This window comes from Gymnogyps californianus, chromosome 7 (genome assembly GCF_018139145.2).
Source record: "Gymnogyps californianus isolate 813 chromosome 7, ASM1813914v2, whole genome shotgun sequence".
Classification (NCBI taxonomy): Eukaryota; Metazoa; Chordata; class Aves; order Accipitriformes; family Cathartidae; genus Gymnogyps; species Gymnogyps californianus.
The window spans coordinates 22,524,585-22,552,354 of record NC_059477.1 but is presented as its reverse complement, the minus strand read 5'-3'; the positions used below and the strand labels follow the sequence as shown (position 1 = coordinate 22,552,354).

Sequence of the window (27,770 nt, the reverse complement as noted above, 5' to 3'; positions counted from 1 at the left end):
TGTGCACTAGCTTAGCTTTTCTCTCTCGCACTGATAAAAATTTGTTTGTGGGCTTCCATATTGAAGTTGGCCACAAAATAAAGTTGTTTAAGTGAGGGAAGAAGCTTTCTGTGCTTGAAACATGTCAAGGAAAAAAGGTTTTCTAATTTGTGGGAAGAAGATTTTACAGAGCCTGTTAGCCATTAAAATGCGTTACACCTAGGCAGAAAAAGTAATTGCTTTAATAAGACTCAGGAGGAACAAGAAGGTTGATGCAAAACTAAGAAATGACAGTAATAGGGCAGAAACTGAAACGAATTCAGTCTTTGCTTGCAATCCGCAGGAGAAGTTTCGAGGTCAAGGAGCAGACAGGTTACTTGTCTCAGTGCATGTAGTTTGAAAGTTTTGAATTAAAAATTTAACAGATTTCAGAAACCTTCCTGACATACAACAATATTTAAAACATATTGCATGTGAATGGCAGGACAGCTTATTAAATCTGATAGAGGAAGTCCATAAATAAAAAAAAAAATAAATTAAAAATCTAAGTTTATTCTGTTGGCAGTTATTCCTGGGTTTGGGGCATAGTAAGACTTCTTGCAGCTCCATCCCTCATGATGGTGACTTATTTTAGGTATGCCAGTTTTAAATGCAGAAGTATAAAACACCCCTTTTCATCTACATCAAAGAACCTCATCTTGATTTAGGTTCTCTTAAATGGATAATCTTGTCCTTATCCTTTTGTAAAAATAATTGGACATGAGTTCAATAGCTTTTATTGCAGATTATGTTAGGACAGTGTAGTAAAATCAAGGATCAGGTAGTAAGTTGTTATCCTCCTGCAGTAGAGGAGGAAAAAAAAAAATCTATAGCAGACTTTTTGTTCATTCAGTCTATTGCTTCCCCATTCCTGGGGAAGGGCTTGAGTTTGAGAGAGGGGAGAGAGTTGTGGGGTTTGGTGGGTTTTCGTTTTTGTTTTTCTTTCTTTCTTTTGCTTATTTACCTCTGTAAAAATGGAGAAAGGTTTATGGTTCTCAATTTCTGGATTCTTGCTGTCTTGTTCTAGAGAGAATTTTGGTGAAATGAAGTGAGTTTCTAAATAAAGCAGAAACATTTGACAAATAAGCATTGCAAAGTAGTACAATTTTATCACTTCAAAGGGCATGGGAAGGAATCCAAACCTCCTTTGAACTGGTTAACATGTATCACTTGCCAGCTGACATTGTCAGTTATTTTAAGACTGATATTTCTTAAATTGAAAGTTTAGAACAAGCCATTGAGTATTTTCTTTATATCTCCCCATACATTAAAAAAAAAAAAAGCATATTTACTGAATCAAATATTCATTAGCCCTGTTAGCTTAATTTTTTTTTTTTTTTTTTTTTTTTGGCCCTGTAAAGCTTTAATTCTTGCAGACCTTTTAGGCTGTTTAAAAAACCTGTAATCCCTGTTTACCTGTTGTAGGCTCTGTGGTGGTTTGAGCATCTTCAGAGCTGCTGGGAAACTGCCAAACATGGATTTGCTAAAGGGCAGCCACTGTGGTGAGCTCAGAAATGGCAGATGACCTGCTGGTATGGAAACACTACATTCATGTGCTATAGGAGGACCCTACGGGCATTTTTCCAGTGCCCCAGATGACTAAAGATTTGCTACATATTAGTTTCTGACCAGATTCAGGGCAAAGATTACATGTTGCAAGTAGGACTGTTTGATTTGTAGTAAAATCCAGAGAATCACAAAAAAAAGGATCTTTTTTACTTTTCTCCTCCTCCTTCATGTGATACTTAAAAAAAAAAAAAAAAAAAAAATCATTTAATGCAGACTTTGCTAGTGCTAATGAACATTAGCCTCCAAGGATTATGAGGGTCAATGCTAACATTTCTAGTTAATTCTGGGATTAAAATGATGTAATTTATCAACATGAAAAGCAGTAAACTAAAAAAGTTACATGGTAATTAATTAGTAAGGTTCAAATAGCCAGTAAAGGAGAACAGAAAGAGCTCTGTGAGTCAGTGGGGGCATTTTCCTTACTCTTTTATTAGAGGTTATTTTATCAGTGATACTGCACTTATGTTTCCCATTGATGTGCCCAGGATGGTTTGTGCTCATTGCTGACCTGACTTGTTCATATTTCTGAAGAAAAACTTTACAGAGTGTGGAGTGCCCAGGAAGTGGAGCCAGCATATTTTTAAGTTGTAATTTTATGAATGTGAGGAGTTAGACGTCTAGTGTGGAGTGGTGGGAATGGCTTCTGAAGAGTCTGTGGGTTTGGGGTTTTGTTTTCCCTGGGATTGATGGCCAGGTGGGATCCTCGTCTCCCTCTACGCAGCACTGTACCCACTGCGATCACTGCATAGAGCAAGTGGTGCCCAACTGGCGTTTACCTTCCTCCACCAGGGCAAAGTTAATTTTCAGTTGGGTTTGGTTTTTTTTTTTACTTATCCTTTTTCTACTTATTCATCTGTTGTAATAGCAGCTGTCTTTGTCTAGTTGGCATTTGTTAAAGGGCAAGTGGGAAACCCAAAATGGTACTTGTTCTTGATCAAATTTACATACTTTGGGTGAAATGGTGCTTCTCTTTAGGCTCTAGAGGAGGTGGGGGATCGTTTTGCAAAGGGTTTCTTGACCCCTTTGTAGAGAAAAACTGATCTCTGAGTTTGGGGTGGAGTATGAGGCCTTGCTGTCGCTGTTGTAAATAATCGATTCGAGAAAAACAGACATGATCCAAAATGCAAACCAGCACCTGCTTTTAGGGGGTACGGGACACTCAGAAATGCTTGTCATCTTCACACAGATGGTGCAGTATTTATGGGCCTGCAAAGACTGAGTGCTTTCCACTCCGATGCTCTGCAGTAACCCATGTTATCTGAACTGACTGGCTAAGGGCTTTTTGGTTTGGTTTTGGCTTTGAATGTGGCTTTAGACTGTGAATGAGGAAGTTGCCTTTAACAAGGTTCTTGAATTTTATGTTGGTCTTTCATTTCTAGATGCAGAATGAGTGGGGCTGCATTCGGCAAAAAATGCTTGTCCTTTAATTTCTGTGTAATTGAATACCAGCTTTCGATTCAGCTGTACTGGAATCCATTGAAAAAAAGATAATAGTGTGGCGTTTGTTCAGATTTACATATTTTAAAGAGAAAAGCTGGCAATATACTCAATTCTGCTGTCCTTACTCTTTCACAATAGTTCTTCCCTCTTAATTGCAGTACCTTATGCAATAAATAGTCCCATGGGCTTCAGTAAGACTGCTTAGGGAATTGAATACCACAGCGTTAGCAGAAATGGAAAAAATGAGTAATGCTTTTAAGAAGTGCAACATTTGGCAAGATGCTTATAGTTTGTACATGTATCAAACATTAATTCTGTTTTGTTTACTTATGAATCTATTTAAATTATTACAGAAAACTGTCAGTGAGAATTATGTTAATGATGCTTTTTATGGCACCTGGTGTGACATTTGGGATCCTATTGATTACATTCTACTTCAAAATTCTATTTTAACCTTGAAAAATAATTTTTATACTGCAAAGTATAGCTTGAATTTGTTAAGTTTTTGTATGAAAAGTAAAAAAAAAAATCTCTTAAATTTTACCAGTTCCACCAAAGGCAATCGCATGGACATGGCTCATGCACACTTGAATTGGTGGTCAGACCTGCTCAGCATTGCAGGCGTATAAAATGTTTCTGTTTAAAATTGCTTTATTTCCCTTGAGTGTCATAATAGGAATTAACAATCCCTTGAAGGGATTTTTTTTAAAGCTTTTTATCAAAAGTGGAGAAAGACCAAAAGAGCATATCAGGAGAGACACCTTTGTGGGTTTTTTTTAAGCTTTCCCTGTCCCTTCCTCTCTGACACAGCTGGCCAAGATCATCCTGTGTCTTGCAGCTGCGTACCCTGTACATGTCCTTACTGTGCTTTGCTGTCCTTGTGGACAAGCTCTGGTTCAGATCATGTGCCCGTTCCTCCAGTGCATGTGAAAAACATAAGCAGCAAAGGAAGAAAAATTTATATTCCTGTTTAGAAAATACCAGATTGAAGCAGAAAATGTGTTTCATTTTAGGTAATGGGTATAACATCAATATTGCAATTCTCTTCTCTTTTTAAAATCTAGACAAACACTGTATCTGTGCTTTGTCCTTGATTTATCTGGGCTGTTCGTTAGCAAGACGTCATTTTAAGAATGGCCTTTAAGCAAACCCAGCTGATTTGCTTAAATTCAAATGAAGATCAGCTCAGCATGAAGCTTGTTGGAATTGCTCCCTGTGGAATTTTTCTAACTGGGACTTTTTAATCTGCTTTTGACTTTACCAAATTAAATATTGTTTTTTTCTTTTAAATTAGCACGTTTAGGGAACTGCCTTTTTGTTGAAGTTATATCATGGCTGTCTGATTCCTTCACTCAGTAGAAGGGGAAAAGCAGAACAGAAGTTGAAATATGTATGTGTGTTTAAAAAAAAAAAAAAAATCCAACCAAACAAAAAACCACACCCTCCAAACAAACAAACCCAAATCAAGTCTTCCTTCAGAGGAGACTGACTTTGCAAGTGCCCAGAAAATCCATCTGAAACAATTGTTATTTTTGTGTTTATTTAGTGAACGTTTCTTGATCTTGCTGTTGATGGTGAAGGCTGAGCTTGGGTTGCTTTGTGAATGCATGAAGCTGATGAAGAAGTTGTTTTTCATTTCTTTTATTTGTTTTTATTCCACCTACAGCACTCCTCTGCCCTGTGTCTACTTATAAGTGTTTCCTTGTAGGGATTTGTAAAATTAGCTTGAATACTTATTGACATCCCCTTTACTGTCTTACTTAAGCTTGACTTTTCTCTGGCTCTATTGATTTCTCTTCAGGAAATTGTTTGAATTTCTTTAATAGCGAAGACTGAAATTTTGCGGTGTTTTTCAGCTTTTTGGTACAAAACATGGACATGGATGGTAAGATTCTCAGCCCCTCTGTTACATGGCTAGAAGTGTTTTACAACTCTGTAGAATTAAAAAGTAAGTTTCTGAAATCAAACTGTATGAGCATCTTGTTAGCTTCTTCAGCTACCCTTTTGGTTATCAGCTAACAGCAGTGGCCAGCACTGGTTTGGTTATGTCTGTGTTGAACTAAAGAATACAATTCTCGCTTCTTCTTTTGTCACCTTATACTGTAAGTAATATACAAGTTTCTGGTGTAGTTAGATTACAGTGTATTTACATATAACATGTACAGAGTTTATATGCTTCTGTTTCATGAGCAGAAAACTGGACTGCTTTCTTCTCAAGCTCAGCAGTGAATCTGGTATCGTCAAAGCTCTTAACCCTAAAGCAGGGAATTTATACCTGATGCAGTGCCATTGATTTGGTTGATGCTGCGGAGCTAGCAGTATGATTGCAATCTGCAGCCGATCCAGATTGCGACCAAACTTTTACAGAGTGTACTAAGTTTTTTTTTTTCCTCGTCTAACATACAAGGATCAAATAGTGAGTTCACTACTGCATGTGTCTTTGGATACATGACTTCCCACCCCTCTCGCAAATAGTCACCAAAATTATTTCAGGCTATAGAACTGGCTTTCATATGGGAATGGTATCAATGTATCAAGAATTTTTCCTTGGAAAAACAAGGAAACAAGGTGGTCTGGGATCACCCATCTTTCTTTACCAAATGCTATTGCTGTAACCACTGTAACATTGGTTAGGACTTAATTCTCTCTAATCAGCTGTGCTGTCTTAAACATAGCAGAAACAGCAGTTGTAGCTCAAAACAGTGCTTAAAATAGGGCTTGCATGTGGATAAGAATTCCATGATTTTTAAGAGCTTCTGGTCATTTAGCTGGATAAACGTGGAACTACTTAACTACTGAGTGTGTTGTTCTGGTCCCTGCTAGCAAATGAAGTTTTAGGAAACAGAAGTCTTTTAAGTGAAATCAAGAGTTACATACTTCAAAGATGGCAGAAGTTCATACTGTTCGTATATGAATGTGATTCCTATACAGACTTTGTGGCTTTCATGGGGATTCCAGAGTTGGACTCATAGTTACAAATAATTTAGTTTTTAATGACTGGAATGGTGGTCTTTGAGTGTATGTAATGTAAGCTGTGTAATTAATCTCTAAAATGTATCGGAGACACCCAATTTATAAACTGGATGAACTTACGGATTGGTGTTTGGATCTGTGACAGCTTCGTATTTTAGCAGAAGAGTTTGGAGGAAGAGCAAAGTCTTTGAGGCATGGCTCAACACCGTTTAAACTTTATGGTTTAGAAAATTGCATTGACTGGGCAGCTTAAGTGCTTGCTGCCTTTAATGACTTTGAATTTCCATTGTGCAAAGGGAGTCCTGAGGCAGTAGCTACTCTGGAAATTGATTTATGAAAAAGGCTCTGTTTGGAGGAGAATATTATGTGCTCCTCATCTCTGCAAGCTGCCTTGCTCTTTTCATTATTTGGTGCTTCTCTAGGAGGCATTCCTCTCATGCTTCGGTTCTATCCTTTTTTTTCACAACATGAAAGAAAATCCTCTGTTTCATGTGCTCTGTGGAGTTCCTTTCATCCTTCAAAGTGATGCTACTTATTTTGTGATGTAATCGCCTGTATGAGCTTGCTTTTGAGCTGTAAGGCTAAGTATTGTTTTTGTTGGCAAAGTTATAATATTTGTGCATTTACCACATGTCATTGATTGATAACGGTAATGAAGTAAATAACTGAAAGATTTCACTCGTTTTCTTTTTTCATTCTTCTTTTTCTCGCAGGTTCATTGCTAAACCATGTGCCTTAGGCCTTAAAGTCCAAGCCAATGGACCACAGAAAGCTCAACCTAATGCTATTCTGGAAAAAGTTTTCACAGCTATTACAAAGGTAGAGTATTTAACTAAAATATTTACCTTAAAGTGGGATATGGCACTATAAACTATGAACAAAAGAAAGCTAACTGCTAAATGCAGTGCTGCATTTTTACAGCTAAAATCAGAACATGCAAATGTCAAGGTTGTCATTGGCATGCCAGCTTGAGCAGTTGTGCATCCCTTCGTGACGTCTCCTGTAAGCTTTTAATAAAAAAAAATTGTTACAGAAACACTTTGTAGGTGCCATATGGCCACCTACTTTTTTTTGCTTAAATTTCCACAAAATCATCTTTTTTTTTCTTTTTTTTTTTTTTTTTTTTTTTTTTTTTTTTTGGAAAAAAGAGCAAATTGTGAGCCAGTAAGATTGGCCTTACTGTGTTTTCCATGAAACTTCAAAGCTTCTCCTTCTAGGGGAACTGCCTGAGCACAGGGCACTGGTGGCTTGCTGATGTCCCAGCTGTTTACATTGTGATTAATGTCCTTTGAAATTGGGGGGGTGGCGGGGGGAAGAAGCTGGGAAAGTGGGAGGAACTGACTGAATAAAGTTTTAGAGCTTGCAGATTTTTTTTGTACAAGTTTTTCCCACACCACTTATGTCTCTGTCTCTACAGCTCTCACTGTATAACATCTCAACTAAACCTCTGTGTCATCCTGTCCATGCTTTTGAAGCATCCTGAGCTTTCCCGTAGCAGTGAGCAGGTGTCCTTTAGCTTCTCCTGAAGACCTCAGTGGTCAGCTCTTTGTAGTGGAAAGGCCTGAAGGACGAAGCCACTGTGCTGCAGGAATTTCCCAGTCCCACCTCAGCTCCAGGCTGCAGCTGGGCACGCCACAGCAAAGGCATCAGCCTAAACTTCAGAGAGTATTAGAGTCATAGAGGTCAAAATTGGGTTTAGTGTCAGGGACAGTGAAATATGCCATGGATGTCTTCCTTGTGTGTCCTACCCTATCCTGAGATCACCATGGCACTTTGTGTGGTTTTTGTCCTGTTTGCAGGGAGGGAATCGCACATACCTTGTTTTTAAAAGCTGTAGCACATGTGCTCTTGCCCAGTCTCAGCTGGAGGAAGAATGGGATTATTTATTTTCTTTTGTTTAAATTTTTCCTTGCAGAATCTGCTAGTCTGACACAGGGCCTGAGTGTGTGAAGTGATCTAACTAATGCCTGTGAGTCATGGTAGGAGCTGGCACACACGGCTGCCAGCACCCAGTGCACGGAGACGAGTGGGAAGAGCTCCAAAGGAAAGTATCTACTTTCCTGCAAGAGTTTGGTAGGGCTGTCTGGTAGCTGCTGTCAAAGCAACTGTCCGATTTAGCTAGCTGCCTTTTTTGAGTCATGTGCAGCAGTTCTCTAGTCAAACTCCCAAGAGCTGCATCAATCACTTGATTTTTCTAAAGTTACAGAGAATGGCTTTTCTTAACCTTCCATTAAAAAACTAGTGGCTACTTTGGTTGACTAAAAAACTTTTTTTTTTTTTGAGATGAATGACAAATACTTCACCCTTCTCTTGTCTTATCGTTTCCCTTCCCTTTCCTTCCTGTCTTTTCCTGGAGGCTGACAGATGAAACTTCAGGCTGATGAAAGCTTTGCTGTTTTACCTCTTGCAACATTTAAAAAAGTCTTTATCGTGGCAGCTCTTTTATCTCATTCAATGTATGTAACTGGCTTGCAGAAATAAAGCTAAAGCTCCAGAAAACAGACTGTCCAAAAGCTTTTTCTGTTTCTTTAAAAAAGAATGTGATCAGGAGAAATATATAAATAGTCTTCATGCAGTACTGTACATGTAGAATTGCTGTATGATTGGAAACGTGGCTTGTACTGCTCTTTTCCATATAGTAGGCAAATAAAGGACAGACTAATTTTATTTTACCTTACCTCTGCACTGGTTTGCAGCCGCTCTAATGGAATGAGAGTTCCACATTTGCTGCTTTGGAGAATAATTGTGTGTAGCTAATTTTACAGAAAAAAATTCTCTCCGCGTGTTGTCAAGGTGATTTTCCTTTTGAAGTTGTCACTTTGTTTGATGACCTCATTTTTTAACATTAACATGCACAAACATGGGATGTATCTTGTTTCCATGTCAGTCAAACAATCTTCACTACTGCAGCAGTCGATAGGACAAAGATTCTGATGCAGGAGGATGGAACAGGCATAGCATGTGGCAGGCACGGGGATGTTTGTAAGCCCCGCCGCTCGAGAAATGCGTGGCATTTTATCCCTACTTATCATCACTTTCCAAGTTTCAAGCAAGTTTTCATCACTTTGTCCCCTTTAAGTTTCTTATTAGTAATAACGTGAATGCGATATTACGGCATATGTCCTTCTAGATTAATAATAGTCACTGTAAACCTATTTTGATGTGTATCTGCCAGCAGAGATTTCTGTGAAAGTAATTTTATTTCTACGTATCCATGTGTCTGACAGGCAGCCTCTAAGATATCGAGAGGCACTTACAGTGGTTCTAAATTTAAAGTGGAGTTACTGCAGTTAGGCAAAGAAATAATTTTTGTCCTTCTCTGTTCTGTAGCATCCAGATGAGAAGAGGCTGGAGGGCCTCTCCAAGCAGCTGGACTGGGATGTACGCAGCATTCAACGTTGGTTTCGACAGAGACGCAACCAGGAAAAGCCCAGCACTCTTACAAAGTTCTGTGAGAGCATGTAAGGATGCGCGTTCTCTTCTTGAGTCTTGTTGAGCTGGTGTCCTCATCAGTTTTCTCCTTTGTTCTTCATGGGTATTTTTGTAGACAGGTAGAAAATTGTACAAATTGGTAGAATATAACTTCTTAAATGAGAAAAACAATCTCCTTTCTCCTGAAGGAGTCAGATTGTACTTTTTGTGTACTTTCAATGGTGAAAAGCTTTCAGAAATCAGGTGGTTGTGATTCTATACTGTCGGGGTGCCAGCCTGATCCTTTGAGACAAATCGCCTGGTGTTAGGGTGGGAAGCTGTCTTTACAGCACAACCTTTAGCTATACAACCTGACAGAGATCTGAGATGGAGGAGTAAAGATAAAAGCCAATCGGGTTGTTAAACCCCTTCTTTGTTTTTTCTCATCCCAGGCTTGTCCCCTTTACTAGCCCATTTCCTTGGGTGCACTGAACTCTGAGAAGCTAAAGGCTCCTACACTTTCTTTAGGAAGTTATTTTTCACCTGTCAGGGTTTACTTCTAAGGAATCTTTCCCAGCACTCAGCTGCTCTTCAAACTGGTTATCTACATAATGGTTGTTTTCTAACTAGACTCCATTGTTTTTAATATCTCAGTTCCATGCCAGCTGGACGTAACATATTAATAGTTAATCTGCATTGAAAGAGCATGGAAAATTAAATCTACTTAAAATATTTACGTGTTTTTCTTAAAGGAAGACTGATAGACATTGAATTCATAACAAAACACAAAGAACGGTACTAGTTTATTTGAAAGACTCGTTAATTCTGAGACTCAGCCCTCTAGCACTGCTGGATGTTGTTCCTTTGATATGGAAGGTCATGCATTTAAGGCAGATTTTACATGCTCTCAATCAAGAGACCTGGCAAATATTGCTGAGGCCATAAACAAGTATTGGCTTTATTACACCCTGTTGGTTGAGTAGTTGTGTTATTGCTGGCTTAAAACTGTAGTTACACTTTTTGTTAGCTGGGAAAGAAGTGTTAGGTAGAAATGTCAGCAGAAACAGAGGAAGCCTATTTAAGTTAGAAAGCAAATCTTAGTTAATATTGTTTTCCAAGTTTTGGGGTTTTTTTATTCCTAACAATTCTTAAATGATTTCTTTAAGAAATTGCAAGTAAAGAAATCGCAAAAACACTGCAGACCAGCCAGAGAGAGAGGGGAGTGTGTGTGTGTGTGTGTATATTAAAAAACCAACTTGTGGAATATACTGTTGTATCATTCATGCAGATTTCCTGAATATATTTCATACTTTTTCCTTTTGTAGGTTTCCTAAGTATTTTCCTTAAACTTTATTTTCCTGTGGGGACATACAGGAAGGTTCATAATATGGTCCTGAATAAGTAATGTATTAAGGCATTTTTTTCTAAAGCCAAACCATAGACGAAATGTTATTCGAGTAGCAACTGATACTTACTTTCAACTAAGGACTGAACAGGAGACAAATTAGAAGAGTTACTGTTAAGCATATTGTCTCTCTAGCTCAGAGAATTAGAGTCCTTTTTTTTTATTTTAGAAGAAGAAAGATAAGTTGTCTAAAGATGATTGCCCTTTAATAAACAGAGGAACTTAACTGTCAGAATGCTTAAGTCGTTTCCTTGGTATTCACAGCTAAAATCCACCCTACTTAATATTTAATAAAGCCAGGCAGGGTGAGATTACGGATAAACCTAGTCATCCTGTTGCCAGCAGCTGGTAGTCTTAGAGTTACTAATTTTTGAGATCAGTGAAGAACAACCTTTTTTTTTCTACAAGGGTTGTGGCTGTTAATGTATACACTTGTCTGCTTACCTTGTAGGAAAGGCTGCGGAATCTTGGAAAAAAATTAAAACTGTATTACTGTTAGAGCTAGCGTATTTGGGTGGTATATTTGGCTGCTTCTATAACTCAGGTCAAAGACTTCACTCTCTTGCATTAGTGCCAGCACATTTGGGCTGACCTAGAGGTAGAAAAAACTTAAACATACCATTAAATACAGGCACAGATAGGAAAGTTATGGGTGCTGAACTTGCTCCTTTGTGGCATACATTATGGAAAAAGCATGCAGATGAGAGCTATGAATGCAAACTGGAAGGTAAGGTCAAGCTGTAATGAATGTCACTAAGTTACACTGACCGAATTAAGTGCCAGCTTCATTTAGAGAGAGCCATTGGGCATTACTGCAATATATGTACTTAATAGTTATGATAATACTTGTCCAAAAAGAAGCAAGGTGGTGTAAATAATAATAAGTGGATAGTTCAGGTTCTCTCTGCTCGTGGTTTGCAGAAGGTGCAGTGGGAGTTGCCTCTTCATCTCTATACATGCTTCTGTGAGAATGTGGTGTTATCCAACCGTGTGTGCATTGCCCTGATAGCATTTCCAGTGGTGCAGTGTGTGCCACCAGCTGTCCCATCACACATGCTGGATGGAGTTGTTGGTAGGTAGTCAGGATAGCACTGCGAAGCCAGGGATACCCTTTTTTCCCCTCAGTATGGGTGTTAAATGGTTGTCTAGTTAAATCTATGCATCAGGGCACTAAGCGAGGTGCTTCAGTATGTTTGGAGCAAATAAATCTTTCTGTATGAGGTCTGGAGCCTTTTCACAACTATTGAGTTAATGGGGTGGCTTTTCGGATGAAGAGTTCATGTGTGGCAGCTGCTTCAGAGCTCTGGGCTGCATAAGGCACATGTTCCCAGGACGGTCGTGGGAAGGGGAGCACTCCAAGTCTTCAGTAACTGGGGTGCCAGTGGAGAGTTTTGTAGCCCTGACAGAGAAAGAAATGTGCCTTTATGTAATAAGCAGGCACAGAGCAAGCAAAATGACAGTGATCCCCACCTACACCTTCAACTGTTGAGCTGCTGTTGTCCTTCCAGAGAATACTTCAGTTTTGCTGGCAACTGCATTGGCTGACTGTGACTTGGGAAGAAAAGTGACAGAACCCACAGCAAATGTGGAGCTGCTCAAAAAGAGCTCCAACTCTTTTTACATGGAGATGATTCAATTTACTGCTAGAAAAAGTGTTCCTTGGGCCCAGAGTGGCTTTTCCAGGATGCAAAGGAGAAGGCAGCTGTGCCAGAAGGGCCGTAGGCCGTTTCTGACTGTCTTATCTTTCTTGCCAAATGAGTAGTGTAGGTACTATCTAAGGTAGAGGAGCTTCAATAGGACAAAGGCTGAGAGTGAAACTCAATGATAAACAAGCTTGGCTGGGATGAATGACACCCGAGATCCAGGCCCAAACAGACTAAAAGAGTATCTTAATCATTAGATTCTTCTTGTCCCAAGCTTCTCACTTTCTCTACCCCTTCCCTTCTTTTTCTTTTCAAGCAACTTCAATTCTGGTCCTAAACAGAGTGCAGAGAAACTCCAAAACCTACACTTCCCCCCCCCCACCCCCCCCCAAAACAGAATAATTCCCTTACTGCCAGCCTTCGTCAGATGTCCTGGGCATTAGCTGATGGTGGTTATATGAAGAAAAAGGCAGTAATAAAATCCCTTGTCTATAGACACTGTTTGTGCCACAGCATTGTAGTGAAAATAACTTACTTTGCAGGGACCTTAACCAGCAATCACCCCATAGAGTTTTGTGCGTCAGTCTGAAAGGCACCATTTCATTGTCGGAGCTGTGGAGACCACTAATGGTGAGACTTCAATGGTATCATGTACCTGCTTAAGATTTCAGATGTTATGGTGATAAGTACCTATATGAAATATGAAATAGATAATTTCACCAGGTGATGATTCATGATCCAGTATTAGTCAGAAAGACAGTAATAAATGGGGTGCTGAGGATTACTTTATTAGCAAGTCAATGGGTTGTTTCTCAAGGATTTGGTGATTCTGACATGACACTTGGAGTTATCAGCAGAGTGGTTTTGGTCACTAGGAAAGGCATCCACCTAGTATAACCTCAGATTGTAATGCTCAGGCACTTAGCTTACTGTATTAGCTGCAGGGGTGAGTCTGTCCATAGCTTTTCTTTCTCTTTTGGGAATTTAGGCAGTTTTGCTCCTTTCCTCAACTTGAAAGATGCAAGGTGCATAAAGGAGAAGAAAAAGTGGTGAACTGAGCAAAGTGGACTTTTCTACTGCCATGCATTTCTGTTGTTTTTTATTCCTTTCTCTCTGTCCCCATGGCACAGCCTAACATTAAGGAAAGACAGGCTTTCTCCTGAACAAGAGTAGCGTAGGGATGTTGTGCTCTGCACTTTGAGTATGCAGCACATGAGAAGACACAGAAAGTGGATTACTTTGAATCTTTTCTGAAGTTTGTGTGGTTTCTGTGTTATTCATGGAGAGTATCTGCCGTACTTTACAAGGCTAAAAGTTATTTCTGCAGAGGACTATCAATCTATTTATAGGCAGGTGATATAAATTGGATCAAATGCTCTAACAACTCTGCTGGAGCATAGTTCTAGCACAGAAACTTTTTTTTTAATTAAATTTTTTAAATTAAAAAAAAAAAAAGAAGATGTCTGACCACAAATAAGTTCCCAAAAATGTCTTAAGGAAAAATGTTGCATCTGAATATACTGGAATGGGAATTCCAGGCATGGAATAAGCTAGTGGGGAAAGGGCTTCAAGGTATGCTGGGGACGACTGGGAGGATGTAAGTCTTGGAAGACCATGAATGGTGACTTTGCTAATTGCCAGACAGAATACAGGATCCAAGAATGTCTTTGTTAATGTCTGATGTGTCAGAAAGCCAATGCAGTAGTGATTCCCAAACCACTTCCAGTTTCTTCCCGGTTTCAGTGTATTGCACTGCTGCTCATACTACCAGTGTGTAGGCATATCTGCTTTTCTCAAAGACTAAATAGTATAGAAAGAGCAAGCATCCTGTCCTCCTCCATTGTTGTCCGGAGCAAAGGGAAAGAACCTGTGATGCCCTAAGTTATTAGCCTGGGACTTTGGAATGTCATCAGGCTCATGACTTGTCTGTCCTACAGCTATGTACATTTAAGCAAGCTGTTTATTAGAGACATTTACATGGTTTCCAAGGAGTGGCTGACAGAAACATATGGCCAGGAGAGTTTTTTGAGTTTATACAACAGTCTGCATGTGAAAGCATGGAAATGAGCAAACTGAAGATTCAAAGATTTTTTTTTTTTTTCCTCATTCTTCTCTAGAAGAAGCTTGGATGCTGAAGTATGTGTAAGTGGGGTGTCTCTTGGTTTTGATGTAGGGGAGAGAAGAGTCTGTCTCATCTCCTAGCCAGAACATACTCTTTTTCCTAAGGAATTGAAGCTGTGTTTGTGCACATTGCTTTTGGGGAGATTTTATCTCTCCATAGCTGTGTATATATATGTGTGTGCACGTGTATGTGTATAGAGACAGATATATACGAAATATTTTTTTCACTTCTCGTGCACATTTGTGTGAAAATTTTATGGGCAGTTTGTGATTTCTTGGCCATATTGCTTTTCTCGACTAGCAGAGTAATTCTCTCCCACAAAATTGTACTGGAAAAATAACTATGCAAGGGAAAGAAATTGAGACAGCTGCTTGGTTGTTGAAATTCTGAACTGTGCTGATACAAATCTTAACAAAGCGCATAAAAGAATTCATCAGTCTGTGCTTTGTGTGTAGCAGTAAAGCACTAGAAAATAAATAGGCGTCAAAAAGCTTCTAGCTCTGAATTTTTAATAGCCTCAAGCCCTCTTAAGTCAGCTTCTAAACCACTGCTGAATACAATGATCTTTGAGATGCAAGCAAAAATATGTGGTAAATGGTATTATGGGTCCATTTAATTCTGATTTGTGAATACAGGTTTTTAGCTGCCTCAGGGCTACATGCAATGGAGGACTAACCAGTGTTTCACAACCAGAAAAGAGAACAAGGGGATGGGTCTGTAAGCCATGCTACATGCTCTGGGGTGAATGTGATAGTTACTGTTCAATGGCCGTAGAATTACCAAATCTCCCTCATTTTCCTCTGCTATTTTCCATGGGACAGGAATGGCTGTTCCTCCTCGCTCTGTTATAGGTATGAGGCATAACCTTCTTATAGGTACGAGGCATAACCTCTCCCCTGCTGCTCTGGTCTGTTCAGGAGATCTAAAGCACTGGTAACTCAACCAGCTGCTTGGTGAAAGGGAAACTGCACACCTAACTAGTATGATGATAAAAAGTTAGAAGTTTTCCTTGTTATTGTAATTCTGGATTATTTTTTTTTAACTGGGCAGATACTTAGTTCTGCTGCTTCTTCTTATAACATCCTGCAGTGGGCTGTGTCCTGCCGTGGGCTGTGTGCTGCATCTGGGTGCTCCTGGGACAGGTGCTTCTGTTGACAGATGATCAGAGGACAGCAGTCTCGCCTGAGAGAGAAAGCATCAAGGAAAATCCAAAATTTCTGGAAGTCACTGTGAAATAGCAGCAAACTCTGCAATGAGGCATAGTACTGGAAACCCCTAAGTAATTACTATGATTTCTTTCTTCTGGAACACTTTGTACTGAAACAATTAATAGGACTAATAAATGTTTATACAGGCGAAAAAAGTGAATCATTTGCATATTTTTCTTGCTGATCCTTAACTTCTTTACTTCTTTTCAGTATTTCAGTTAGCTTTCTGTGACCTTGAGTGAAATATTCATCAGTGCTTCACAGAAACTGTTACAATACTGGAGCAGCTACTTTGTATTTCTGTTAGTGATGTCTGAAGAACACAGTATTGTGTGATATCATTGAGGAGTTGGAAGTGTATGTTTGTGTACACCTTTGTGTCTGGATGTAGACTTCCTCTCCCGCTCCCCCCGCCATGGCCTTAAAACAAAGGGAGTTGGGCAGGAAGAATAAGAGGAGGTGTATTCCTTCAAGCACAGTAGCTGGGTTTATAGCCAAGAGTCTGCTTTGGCTCAGGTCAGGCAATGAAGTGGTTTCCCCAGAGCTGCTAACTCAAAACACCACCATGTTAAAACAGACCTGTAAAGGGAAAGCTGGGGAAGCTGTCAGCTGCTGTGATTGACCCAGTTTCTCTGAGTGCCAGTGTGAAGCTGAGAAGTTGCCCAAGCTAACTTCTTGTAACCTACAGGAGGATCAAGTTGAGGCTAGACGGTGTGAACACAGATTTTTCTTTAAATTCACTCAGCAAAGTGTAGCACTTTGCAAAATAAATTTTGAGGCATCCTACTTGGAAGAAGTTTTGCATTGTCACTGTTTGCTGCTGCTGTCTGTACGCTCCAGCTGTGCCAAGCTTATTGTATCAAAAGGAAAGAGGAGCAACTGCTACATGATCTGTCTTTGTAAAACAATATGCCCTTTTCAAATTAATTATCTGAGAAATTACTCTCACTTAGCATAAATCTTCATGGCTGGCAGGATTTTTTGTTGTTGGAACCAACAATTTTATTTTTTATTATAACACACACAGAGAGCCCTGTCCAGTTTTGATTTTTTTTTTTCCATGTGGCATCCTTATTTGTTTGTACTTGTTGCACTTGAAAAACCAGTAAAGACTGAGTCTGACAGCCTTCATCAGAAGTAAAGACCACTTTAACGGTGTTTTCTGAAGGTCTTTATTGATTACTTTTATTTTTTCTTTGCTGAATGTCATGTAACTAAGTAATGTGTATCTTACCATTAAAAGATATGGGATCTTCATGTCAATGAATCCTGATAGAAGTATGTCATAAAACTGCTGGTGAAAGTAAACTGGTGGCTCTCAAATAGCCATAAATTGCTTGTAAAGCAAAAAGCGTGTTCTTGTTTGGTTTGGTTTTTAACCACTAGAAGAAGGGAGTCATAAACCTGCTGTGTGATTTCTAAGGTAGAAATTTTAGAGAAAGAACAACTAATAACAAAAATGGATTCTGGGTGTTATCAAACTTGTGAGGTTCTATTATTGTTTTCATTATGTTAGTGTCTCTCTAAAAACAGCAGCTTGAAGATCTCAGCTCTCATTTACTTGAAACAAAATAATGTCTAAAAAAGTCGCCTTTGCCTTCACAGTGGAACCAAAGCTGGAAAATAAGGGTGCGCCTTCACTGTCACACTCCATTTTGCCCCAGGCGGTCTCATCTCCCATGGGCTGCACTTCATGAATAGCTATTTGCTACTGGACTCCCTTCTGTGGTGATGCTGCTACCTCTTGCCAAAAGGGATGCAGGCACTATTGAAAGGATAATTCATTGAAAAGATAATTCACTCCAGGGTTTCCTCCAGACAGATGATAAGGATATAAAATTTCCCAAATCTGACTCTTCTAGCTGTGATAGTCCTGTTATCCAAGCAGGCCTAGTGCCTCTACGTTGTGCTATAGGGCTAGTGCCTCTACATTGTGCCATAGGGCAAGCAGCATATGCTTGGTGTCAGGCCATTCTGGTAACGTGCCATACATCAGCCTTAGTATTTCAGAAGCGTGGATCCTTCTTGCAGGAAAGGAAGAAAAGAAAGGGAGGTACAACAAAAAAACCCACAAACCCACAAATCCCTATGTTGTTTCAGAGCTATATTTCATATGAATGTAAAGTAGATCCTGGGCATGTGCTATCCAGTGTTCCAGCCTTGAGCATTGTGGATATGAGCCCATCCAAACTAGTTGGTCTCTTGCAACCTTGAACTCTATGAAATGTCTGGGTAAGGATTCATACATCAGGTGATACAGATTTAATGATGGTGTTAGTGTAAGGCAAGGGGGAGCAACAAAGGCTAGCTTTTATACTACTCGGGGAAAGCTGTCTTTGAAGGGAATAGAACTGTTACTGGTGAAACCTGTAAAGCTGGGTTGCCTGTCACTATTTCCCATTGTGCTGCTAGACTGGTGTGAGCAGAACAAACTGTTCCATTGCCATTTTTAATTAAAATTTTCATTAAGTGTAATGTGAAAGTATGGTACTTTGCAGATGCAAATAGCAGCACAGTGACTGTAGATGCTCCAAGGATTGTGCAAGAGATCAGAGAGACAACGTAAGAGGATCGCCTTAGTACAAGATAAAAACATACGGAAATGATGACTTGTATGAAGAAAATAAATGGAGAACAGCAACGGCCTGTCTTCATTGTGCAAAAACCAGGAGGTATTAAATGAAAAAGAAAAGGAGCATATTCAAAATTGAATAGTGAAAATTGAATAGTTTTTCCCGGTCTGAGTAGTTAAACAGGATTTCATGTTTCTTTCATGGAATTCATTGCTCTCCTGAGGCAATAATTCAGCAGTAATTTGTCATTAAAGAGATTGTTTTATTTACTTGGGCAACCAGAGTATTTGGTATTGTGCTGATAAATAGATTGTATCCATAGTTTGCTTAGAGAACTGTTGTGAAGACTAATCTTAAGTCTTTAACTATGAAGTATCATACATGCTGAAACTGGAGCACAGAGGTAAGGAAGAGAAGAGCCATGTGAGCAAAAGGCGTTTGTGGCATGAAGGGTGTAGCAGGGTGTAGGAGCTCAGGTGTTGGCAGAGTCAGATTTGTGAGGCAGCTTGGTGAGGGAGGACATGGGTTTTCAATGAGATGTGGAGGGAGCTGGAGACTGAAATTGTTCCAGAACAGGTATGATGTGACCTTCGCTGCGTGCAAGAAGAGTTTATTGTAGCTGCAGGTAGAAGGGAAGCTGAGATGAGTCACGAATGCCAAAAAGGAGACTCTAATTGAAGTCATCTAGCAAGTGGCAACTGAAGTGTAAAGAGTAGCAAAGATGGTCTGGCAATTGTTACCTATAGTAAGCATGTAAAATACTGCGATTTTATCACAGTACTGTAAGAGTTACATCTAGACTCTGGGATTGATACATTTGAGGACCTATTATTCTCTTAAGAGTATTATATCTAATAACATCACAGAAAAGGAAGAGAGATGTGCTTGAATGCAAGGCCTCAATAGAAGGTAAAAGAGAATGAGGCATTTATACTGAGACTCATGTCAGGGAAACTGGTGCTGTACAAAAAGACCTGGAGTCATGTTGGGGTATATAAAGCTAAGACGGAAATCCTGCTCTGTTTTGCATCAGGGTGACATGTTGCTCCTTGAGAGTAGCACTCAATAGCTCTGTACATTACTGATTTCTTTGTCTGATACCAGGTTAGGCTAAGTTGAATTTATGTTTCTCTCTAAGCCACATGTGAAGTCAGTGCAGAAGAGTATTGATGAAGCTTTTTATTTAGTGTAAATATGCTTTTTCATATGATGTTATTCAGAGCTGGTTCACTGATGGCTTCCCTGCTTCAAGAGAAAGAAGGTAAGACAGTACCAGTTGCCTTGAGTTACATAAAATATAGTAATTTGTAGCCTGAGTCCCTGGACACATGAATAAGTTAATGGCTGGCAAGCTGTCCTAATTTTAAAGTTGTGAGAACACAGTGCAGCCACTGACAGCAATTTTAATTCTGCCCTAACACTTGCTCTCTGATGAATCCAGGCTAAACATCTTGCACATGCCTCCTCTCCAACGCACAGCTTGCTCAGCACTTGCACTTCCAAAGGCAGAGTCTGGGCAATCACGCCCAGCTGCTACAGTGTGGTTTGCTGTGCGTTTATGCCTTCAGCTTTGCCTCTCAGAGCATCTGTATTAGGCTCTGGACTATTCACGTTTCTTTGGTGTCCAGGCTGGATAAGTAGCTTAATTATACATCCTTTTATGATTATTTTATGCTCTTTTGTGCTGTGGCGTACTTGCACAGGCTGGCTCAGGTTGTAGTTCAGCAGCACAGGCTACCGTTGCAGCTCTAGTAAGCAGTAAAGGCCACCTCCCTGACCTCTGTATCCTTGCCCTCCCATTTGCCCTGCCCTGTGCCAGACAGCTGGCTGGACAGCTGTTTCATAGGGCAGCACCCTATACTTACTGGGGTTAAAGGTCACCCTGCATAAAAACATAAGGTGCTTGTCAGTCAAATTTTCCTGTTGTGGATCACAAGGTGGTCACATAAGCATGGTGGAGTACTGTTGCTTGTGGTGGTAGGGAACATGTATGCCTCTGAGTAACAGAAGGGAAACCGGGGAGGCATGGGCAGTACTTGCATCCAGTGTGAAAGCTCAGGTTTTGGTGTGGCAGAGGGGAGAAGTGGGGAAATTGCTGCAGCCACCTGGCCCCTTCTCACGTGGTGGGGGGGGAGGACGTGGTGTGGTGGAGCAGGGCATGGTGTGCCATGCGGTGCTCTAAGTGCATCTCTTCCTGCTGCCAGCTCTGTAAGAGTGCTTAGATTAGCACTGGCTGAGAGAATGAATGCTTTTCTGCTGAACAGCTGCTCCTGTGGCTGTGTTTACACCCTTTATCTAACTCTTCCTATCATTATTTCTCGATTTTTGAATAGCAAAATACTGGGTCTGGCTCTGCTCTTGTTGCCCTGCTATTCTACTGCATTAGAAAGCTGAACCATCTGGTGAAGGGGAAGGTGGGAGTAGACTTCTTGCAACTCTGTAGTATGCTGCTCAAGAGGCTCCAGTTAGTTCAGGACTGCTATGAAACAGACCCCAGAATTGGGCAAGGTTGGCAGTTTCCCTTGTGATTCCTTTCCTACCATATCTGCCATGCTCACATGTGAATCTGGTCTATGATCTCTGTTTTCTCTTTTTAAGCTGGGCCTCAAGATGTCTCTGTGCCCAAACATGGGATTAGGGGGAAATCAAAACATTGGTTAAGTGTCAGGAATCACCAGCCCTCTTCCCATGCTGTTCTGCTGGAGGAGACAGGCAAAGATGTCCATGCCATGTCCTCAGACTATACTCACCGTATTTTTAGACTGTGCTGTAAGCACTTTTCATTTTGCATCTTATGAAATTCCCCTCTTCCCTCAAATTGGATTACTTAAAACTTTGAATTCCCTGCCCTTACTGCCTTCTGTGACACAGTTTTTAACACAACTAATAATTTAAATTAACTCATGTGCTGGTCCTGCAAAGACACCATCACTTAACATTATCATTGCACATTAGGCAAGGTTATAATAAATTAACTAGGTTTCCATTCTCTTGTGGTTTGTGTGTGCTCATTACTTTATGTTATGGAAATTAAATAATTCTTCCCTAAGTTCTAGTTAATGTGAACACTAGTTCAAAATTACAGTCGCAATACAACGATTAAAGACAACTAAAGGAAAACTGCAAAGACTGCAGTAGCTGCTGCTTTCTTATGTTCCACGTGCCTTGAATTGTCTAGCTCTTTATTATGGAAGAGACCGACTGCCTTCTTTGGTCAGCCTCAGCTTTAAATGAAGTTGCCAAACACTGCAGACAAGTGGCTTGAAACTGAAGGAACATTGAGACAGAGCTGGGATTTTTCAGAAGAGCCATAGGGGATGTACAGCCAAGAAAGCAAGAGTTCAGTCTGGGATGCTACAGACTTCAAGACTACTTTTGATGCTTAGGAGGTGGGATTCACGGGGCTTAAAAACTGACTCTTGATGATTTGGGGAGGATCTTCTGTGAATTCAGCACAGGGTTTTCTCCCAGTTTCTCTCTTGTTCTACTTGAAGCATTGGGCGTCTTCTTCACCATTTGTTAGTGTGTTTGTCTGTGATACTGATGTCTCCTAAGTGGTAGATTTCAGGTACTGATATCTCTTGTTCTCTTGTTAAAAATATTTTACTGCCACCAAAATTTGAGGGCTTTTAAAATTTCTCTTAACTGACAAGCACCATTACAGATCTGAGAAGTAAACACAACCTTCACTATTAATAGATAATAACTCTTTTACACTATTTGCTATTCTACTTGGGCAAGAATCATTTTATTATTGGAAAGTTTAATTTATTTCATCTGTGATACTGGATTTAAAGCTGAGTGGAAGAGAGGAAAGACAGCAAAAACATTTCCTCCCTTTCACAACATGTTCTGCTCTTCATTGCTTTTATCCTGTAGGTTTGGTGTTTGCTTCCTTTATATATGCCTTAGTGGTTACTTGTGCAGTTTTTGCCTTGTACTTTTTATCTCCTTATTGCTTTGTGTTTTCCTAGAAAGTTCTCTTTTCTGTTTCTAAGATGTTCATTTTGTTACCAATCCAAACTATGCTTTTGTTTGACCTGTAATGCATTTGCAGTATGAAAGCGACATGAGCAATGTTCGCTTAGGCTGTAATAACTTTATGAAATGCATTACAAGCAAGTAGTCATTCATGAAGAGTGACTGTCAGGTTCAGAATAAATTATCCATTCTTATGTGGATGCAAATTTTTGGATTTTCGGTAAATGCAGATATCCACCAAGTTCTACTCTTATTTTCATTTAAAAAAGACAAATGTGAACAAAATGCTAATTTAGAAGGATACCCTTCTTATTCCCATTTCTGCTGTCTTCAGAGTTGTTAGCTGTTCTGCATGTGTAGCACTAGCAGATGGTGTTTGCCAAATTCACACTGAATCCATACAGATTTGGTCTAACGGGAGCTCCCCAGGGATGCCTTTTGTAGCAGGTTATTCTCTTCCACAGGAGACTGCAAACTACACAGACTCAGTAGTCCAAAACTATTTGGTATCTTTCCCTATTTCAGCCTATACCAAAAGAAAGAAACTTGAGTATGACTTGTTCTCTACAGTTTGCTAGTCGCAATCAACCTGTATCAAAATACCTTACTCACTGAAGGGTAGTGGCAGTAAGGTTTTGTTTTGTACACAGCAATGAATGAATCAGCATGCAGGTCCTTACTCCTCTCTTCTCCCTCATATTTATGTTGTTACACAGTTTTATGTTACATTTGATGACCTTTCATTTTATAGATACATGGACTGTGTGTGTCTGTTCATGGAGACACAGAGTAACAGAGGAGAATTAGCTTCCACATTGTTTAATATTTTTCACTTCCAGGAATTTAACTACATTGTTTTCTGCCTTAGTAAGTTGTCCGATAATGTACTTTCATGCTCTTTAGAGAAAGCTGAACTGAGTATTTTCTTCAGATGTAAATATTTTGTAAGCTAATGTAGCAGCTTGTCATATTGTTGTCCCAAAAATCAGGATTCTTTCACCCGGTGTGCAAAAAAGCCAATTAACACACAGAGTCGAGATATTTGTTTATTTCATGTCTGCGCAGAGATGGGTGCTAGGTGGTAACTCCACAAAGCTAGCACACCTGGTTAACACACGGTAAAGCATTTTATACATTTCGAGCAACAGTTATCAGTATTTTTACAGTTTTGCTTAGTTACCCTTGTTCCTACTGGTTCTCGCAAGCCTTATCTTTACTTAAAGTTGCACCATCCTCCTTTTTTACTGCGCATGTTCTGTGAGGAAGGGGTTTCTGTTGGTAGGGGGCTCTCCCTACCCGAGGGCGGGTTTTCTAGTATGTTAATTAGGATAGTTCACTCACAGTTCAAGTAGCTCTTTGGTTGCCCTTGTGCTTATCTTGGTATTTCTTTAGCCGGCTGACTTATGGTGTCATCTTGTTTCTCTTCTTAAGGTCACGCCTCGTTAACTAAGTAGCATCCTTTGTTTTTGTTTCTCACATATCTCCAACAATATGCTGTTCTGATTTTTTTTTTTTATTTGTTTCTTCTCCATTTTCTTTGCTGAGAGCTGAAAGCTATAAACTAACCTGGGTTGAGATTATGCCTGCCTAATGCTGCATTTGTATGGCTGTCTATCAAAATGCTTTTGTGGAAAGATTTCTCCTGTACCTACATGGAAACAAATTTTTGATTGGCAGAGTAGTTTTTGTGATATTTGGGCATAGCATCATATGTGTGTCCAGGACAGGCAAGGTAGGCATCACTGAAGTATTGTTAGGTTCAAAAGAGGCAAGCAGTGGCCTGTGACTGAATAGATGTTGGCAGTGGCCTCAGCAAGAACATGTACGCAGTGCTGGTGGAGGTGAGAAACTTGCTAGTTCCCCTAATGCTTTTTGGGATGATGCTGTGGTAGTTATTAGCATAGCCATAGGCATATGGTAACCCAGTGTTCAATATAGCCTCTGTCTTCTGCTTTGGTGTCTCACCAGGGTGGGTATACACAGGCCTGCTGTGGCAGAATGCAGAGCCCAGGCTGCAACGGAGACCTTTCTGGTAACTTCATCTGTACATTACATGTTTTGCACTTCATGTACTTCTTCCACTCATTCTGTTTTATTGATATCATTAGTGTGACAGGCCCTTCTGTTTCTATTGACTGGTGACCAGCATTTGTTCGTTCAGGGATGCTTTGTTTTTCACTTCTCTGAACTTCAAGAAACTGGCAGATGAAAGAAACATGAGTATGTGAGAGTTAAATTTTATCATGGATTTCTCCTGAGGAGTAAATTAATGCATCAGCTCATGTAGTCCCAGTTACTTGCAGGTTAAATCTTCTAGGATCAGGCCCTGAAACAGGCTAAAATTGTGACTATCAGACAGGAAATATTCAGTACAAGGTGCTGCAGAAACTGTGCTTTGAAATATTTAATGCTATCCCTTATGGTTAGTTATTTAAATACTTTCAGACTAATGAGTATAGTTTAGTTAGATGGTGCTTCTTGGTAAATTTGGGTTTCTGGCTTCTTTAGTTTTATTCTTGCTGCTCTGATGACAGCACTTTTGCATGAAAAATAGTACAAAAATTTCCTGTCCCTGTTTCTTTGTAGTGTGCTTGGAATACTGAAAGATAACATGTTAAATCTTTAAAAATAAAAAACACACCAAAAACCAACCTTCGTTGTAACGAGCATCTTGTAGTGGTTTTTTTTAAAGTTTCAGTGGTGCAGCAAGTGATAACTGGGACATAGGGAAAGGGGAGGAACATAAATGACTAAGTAAATGTACTTCTTCAGCATGCAAAAGGGAAAATAAAATTAAGGACAAGGTGAGGGTTGGATGTACTGCTACAAAATTTGCTTATCCTCCTATCTCAACTATGACAGCACTGCAACTCCTGCTTAGAAGATGGTGAGGTTTATAATGTGAAATGGAAGTACAGAATGTGAAGAAACAGCAAACCCTCTCCAGAAGACTGATCTGTAACCGTGTAATATCAAGGGTGTGTGGTTGCTGTGCACAAACTCAGTGTGTGCTGCATGGAACAAAGTATGCTGCATGGCTGGGCGGTTTCTTCAGGGAAATGGAGAAACAACCCTAACACCTAGCCTAGTTCTGGAAAGATCAATACCCGTAAGGGATCAGCATCTGCTTTAGCAGGCTAAAAACCAATCTGAGGCAGATTACTTAATGCTACAGGAAAGTAACATTCAGCATGAGAAAAAATGGAAACAGCTAATACAAGTTGGTCTAAGAAGATAATTACCTGTCACAAAAGTTGCCTTATGCATATATGTTGGCCATCATGGCTAGGACAACATTGCTAGGTGAAAAGCAAATGCAATCTGGAAGATTTTAAGTTTTTGTTCCTCTAGAACTGGAAAAGAGTGGGACAGTGAGTGGCTGTTGTGATATCCAGAGGGGAGCTGAAAGGCCATGTTTGGAAACAGGTGACTTGTGAGACACTAGTAAGAATGGAGACTAGAGGTCCAGGTTGGAAAGACTTGGGGTCAGTTTTTCTCTCCAAGACGTGTCAGCTGTGTGCATTGAACATCACTGATGAGAATCCAGTTCTGTTGATCAGACCACAGGGGAGGGTGCGTGGCAGCAACATCTGTTTTTTCTGTGTGCTCTTCCCATGAGCTTTCCAGATAGTAATACCTCTTTGTAGGGCAAGATTTGGCAATGCTAATAAAGCTCTGATAAGACCTCAGAGATCTATTTCATGTAGTCCTCGAAGCACTCAGAAGAGCACAGTTGCATAACCATTAAACAGAAGCTATGTAAGCTAGAAGGAATTACCGAAACACCTATTGTGTTATGCATCTTTTCTGGTCTAATTATATAAACATGCTTTATTATTTATAAAACTGCATCACTTCAAAATTTAGTACTGTGTTTTCTTTCCTTTCCTTTTTTCTGCACTACTAAATTTTGCTCTTAAGCCTTTCAGAGCTGCATTTTGAGCATATAGATTTAGGACAGGACTGGTCTCAAGTGACACTGTAACATTAAATATTAAATAACTGATTCAAACTGCAGCCAAGAGGAAAATCAGATGACAGTCAAATCTTAAGCCAGAAAATTGAAGAGGAAAGCAATAAAGATTTCTCAATTTATCATACCTGCTGGTTTGCACATCTTAGTGAGCAGTACGTAACTGTCTCCTTCCTCAAATAACTTCTGCTTAACCATAGTGCAGGAACTATTTACCATTTGCATGGTTGCTTCAGTCTAACTCAACAGCAGTACCATGCCAAAAAGGGCAAGAAGATTTTTTATTATTATTATTTATTTATTTTTTATTTTTTTAATTAACATTCTTTATACCCACTTGCATCTGCCAGGCTTTGCAGAAATGCAGCAAATTACCATTACAGAAATCTTGGGAGGCAGCAAATTGGAGCAGTGGGGCTACTGCCATCAACCATATTGTCATGCTTGCAGCTTTGTATGAGACTAGTTATCAGGAATGAAGATAAGTAAAGATTTAGTGGAGGGTACAGACTGTTTGAAACAGAGCTGCACTTCTATCTGGTTTCTGAACCAATCGAAGGTATGCCATGGGGCTGTCCTACCCGCTAATTGTGTTTCTGATCTGCTCTGTGTTTGTTTTCAGTGTATAGGTCTGTCGTGATCTAAGCACATGCAGATGTAGGATTTAATAAAGCTCTTAGTTTATTTTAAACAAGCTTTATTAGGTGAAGGAGATTGTGAGATTGGAACTTAGAGTAGAAATTCTTTAGGAGATCTCTCTGAAAATTTGCAAGTGAAAACATATGTCCGTGCGTACCAGGCTGAAGCTGAGAGTGTGCCACCTGGGTTATCAAATTACCTTCACCCTGTCTTATTTTGAGTTCTGCCTGGAGAAGAGTTGGAACTCTGATCTAAATTCCTTAAAAAGCTGATGTCTCAAAAGAAGGTGGCCATTTGTTGCTTTACTGTTCTAGATAGTGACGCAGGCTGTGAAGTATTAATAGTCATCCACCAGAATTCCCTAACAATCCTGTGGGATAGCACTGCTTACTGCCTCTGTGTGTTAGGGCTTCGATCAGGGAAGGCAAAACATCCAAAAAGATTGCTCAGAGTGAAACACAGTAACACCTGAATTGTTGTGTGCCTGATACAAAAGCACAGGTTTGTGCAACTTAACTACTGTAAGATTGAAGTCTTAATACTGTAAGATCAACGCTTGTGATACAATACAAAAGGTCTTAAGTTTGAATTTGTGAGACTATTAAATGTTTGAGGTGCTAGTAGTTCTAGGTTTTGGATGGATTAAGCATTATTTTTCTGTGTGCTGTCTGGTACTTTTAAAAGGTTTATTGCCTAAAAAAATATTATCTTTGTGGGGATTTTTTGTTGTTTTAGGGGAGAAGGGTTGCTGTTTGTTTGTTTGGTGTTTGTTTTTGATTTTTGGGTTTTTTTAACCTAAAATGGGAGCTATAATA

At 39.7% G+C, this 27,770-nt stretch overlaps 1 protein-coding gene across 3 annotated transcripts in view; it reads left to right on the top strand.

The window, feature by feature from the left end:
- Positions 1-27,770, top strand: part of CERS6 (ceramide synthase 6) — a 129,775-nt gene that overhangs the window by 34,374 nt on the left and 67,631 nt on the right. For all 3 annotated transcript variants that reach the window (XM_050900243.1, XM_050900244.1, XM_050900245.1), the window contains exons 2-3: positions 6,714-6,819; positions 9,331-9,461. In XM_050900243.1, coding sequence (XP_050756200.1) covers positions 6,714-6,819; positions 9,331-9,461 — 237 coding nt within the window. The remainder of the gene's footprint in view (positions 1-6,713; positions 6,820-9,330; positions 9,462-27,770) is intronic.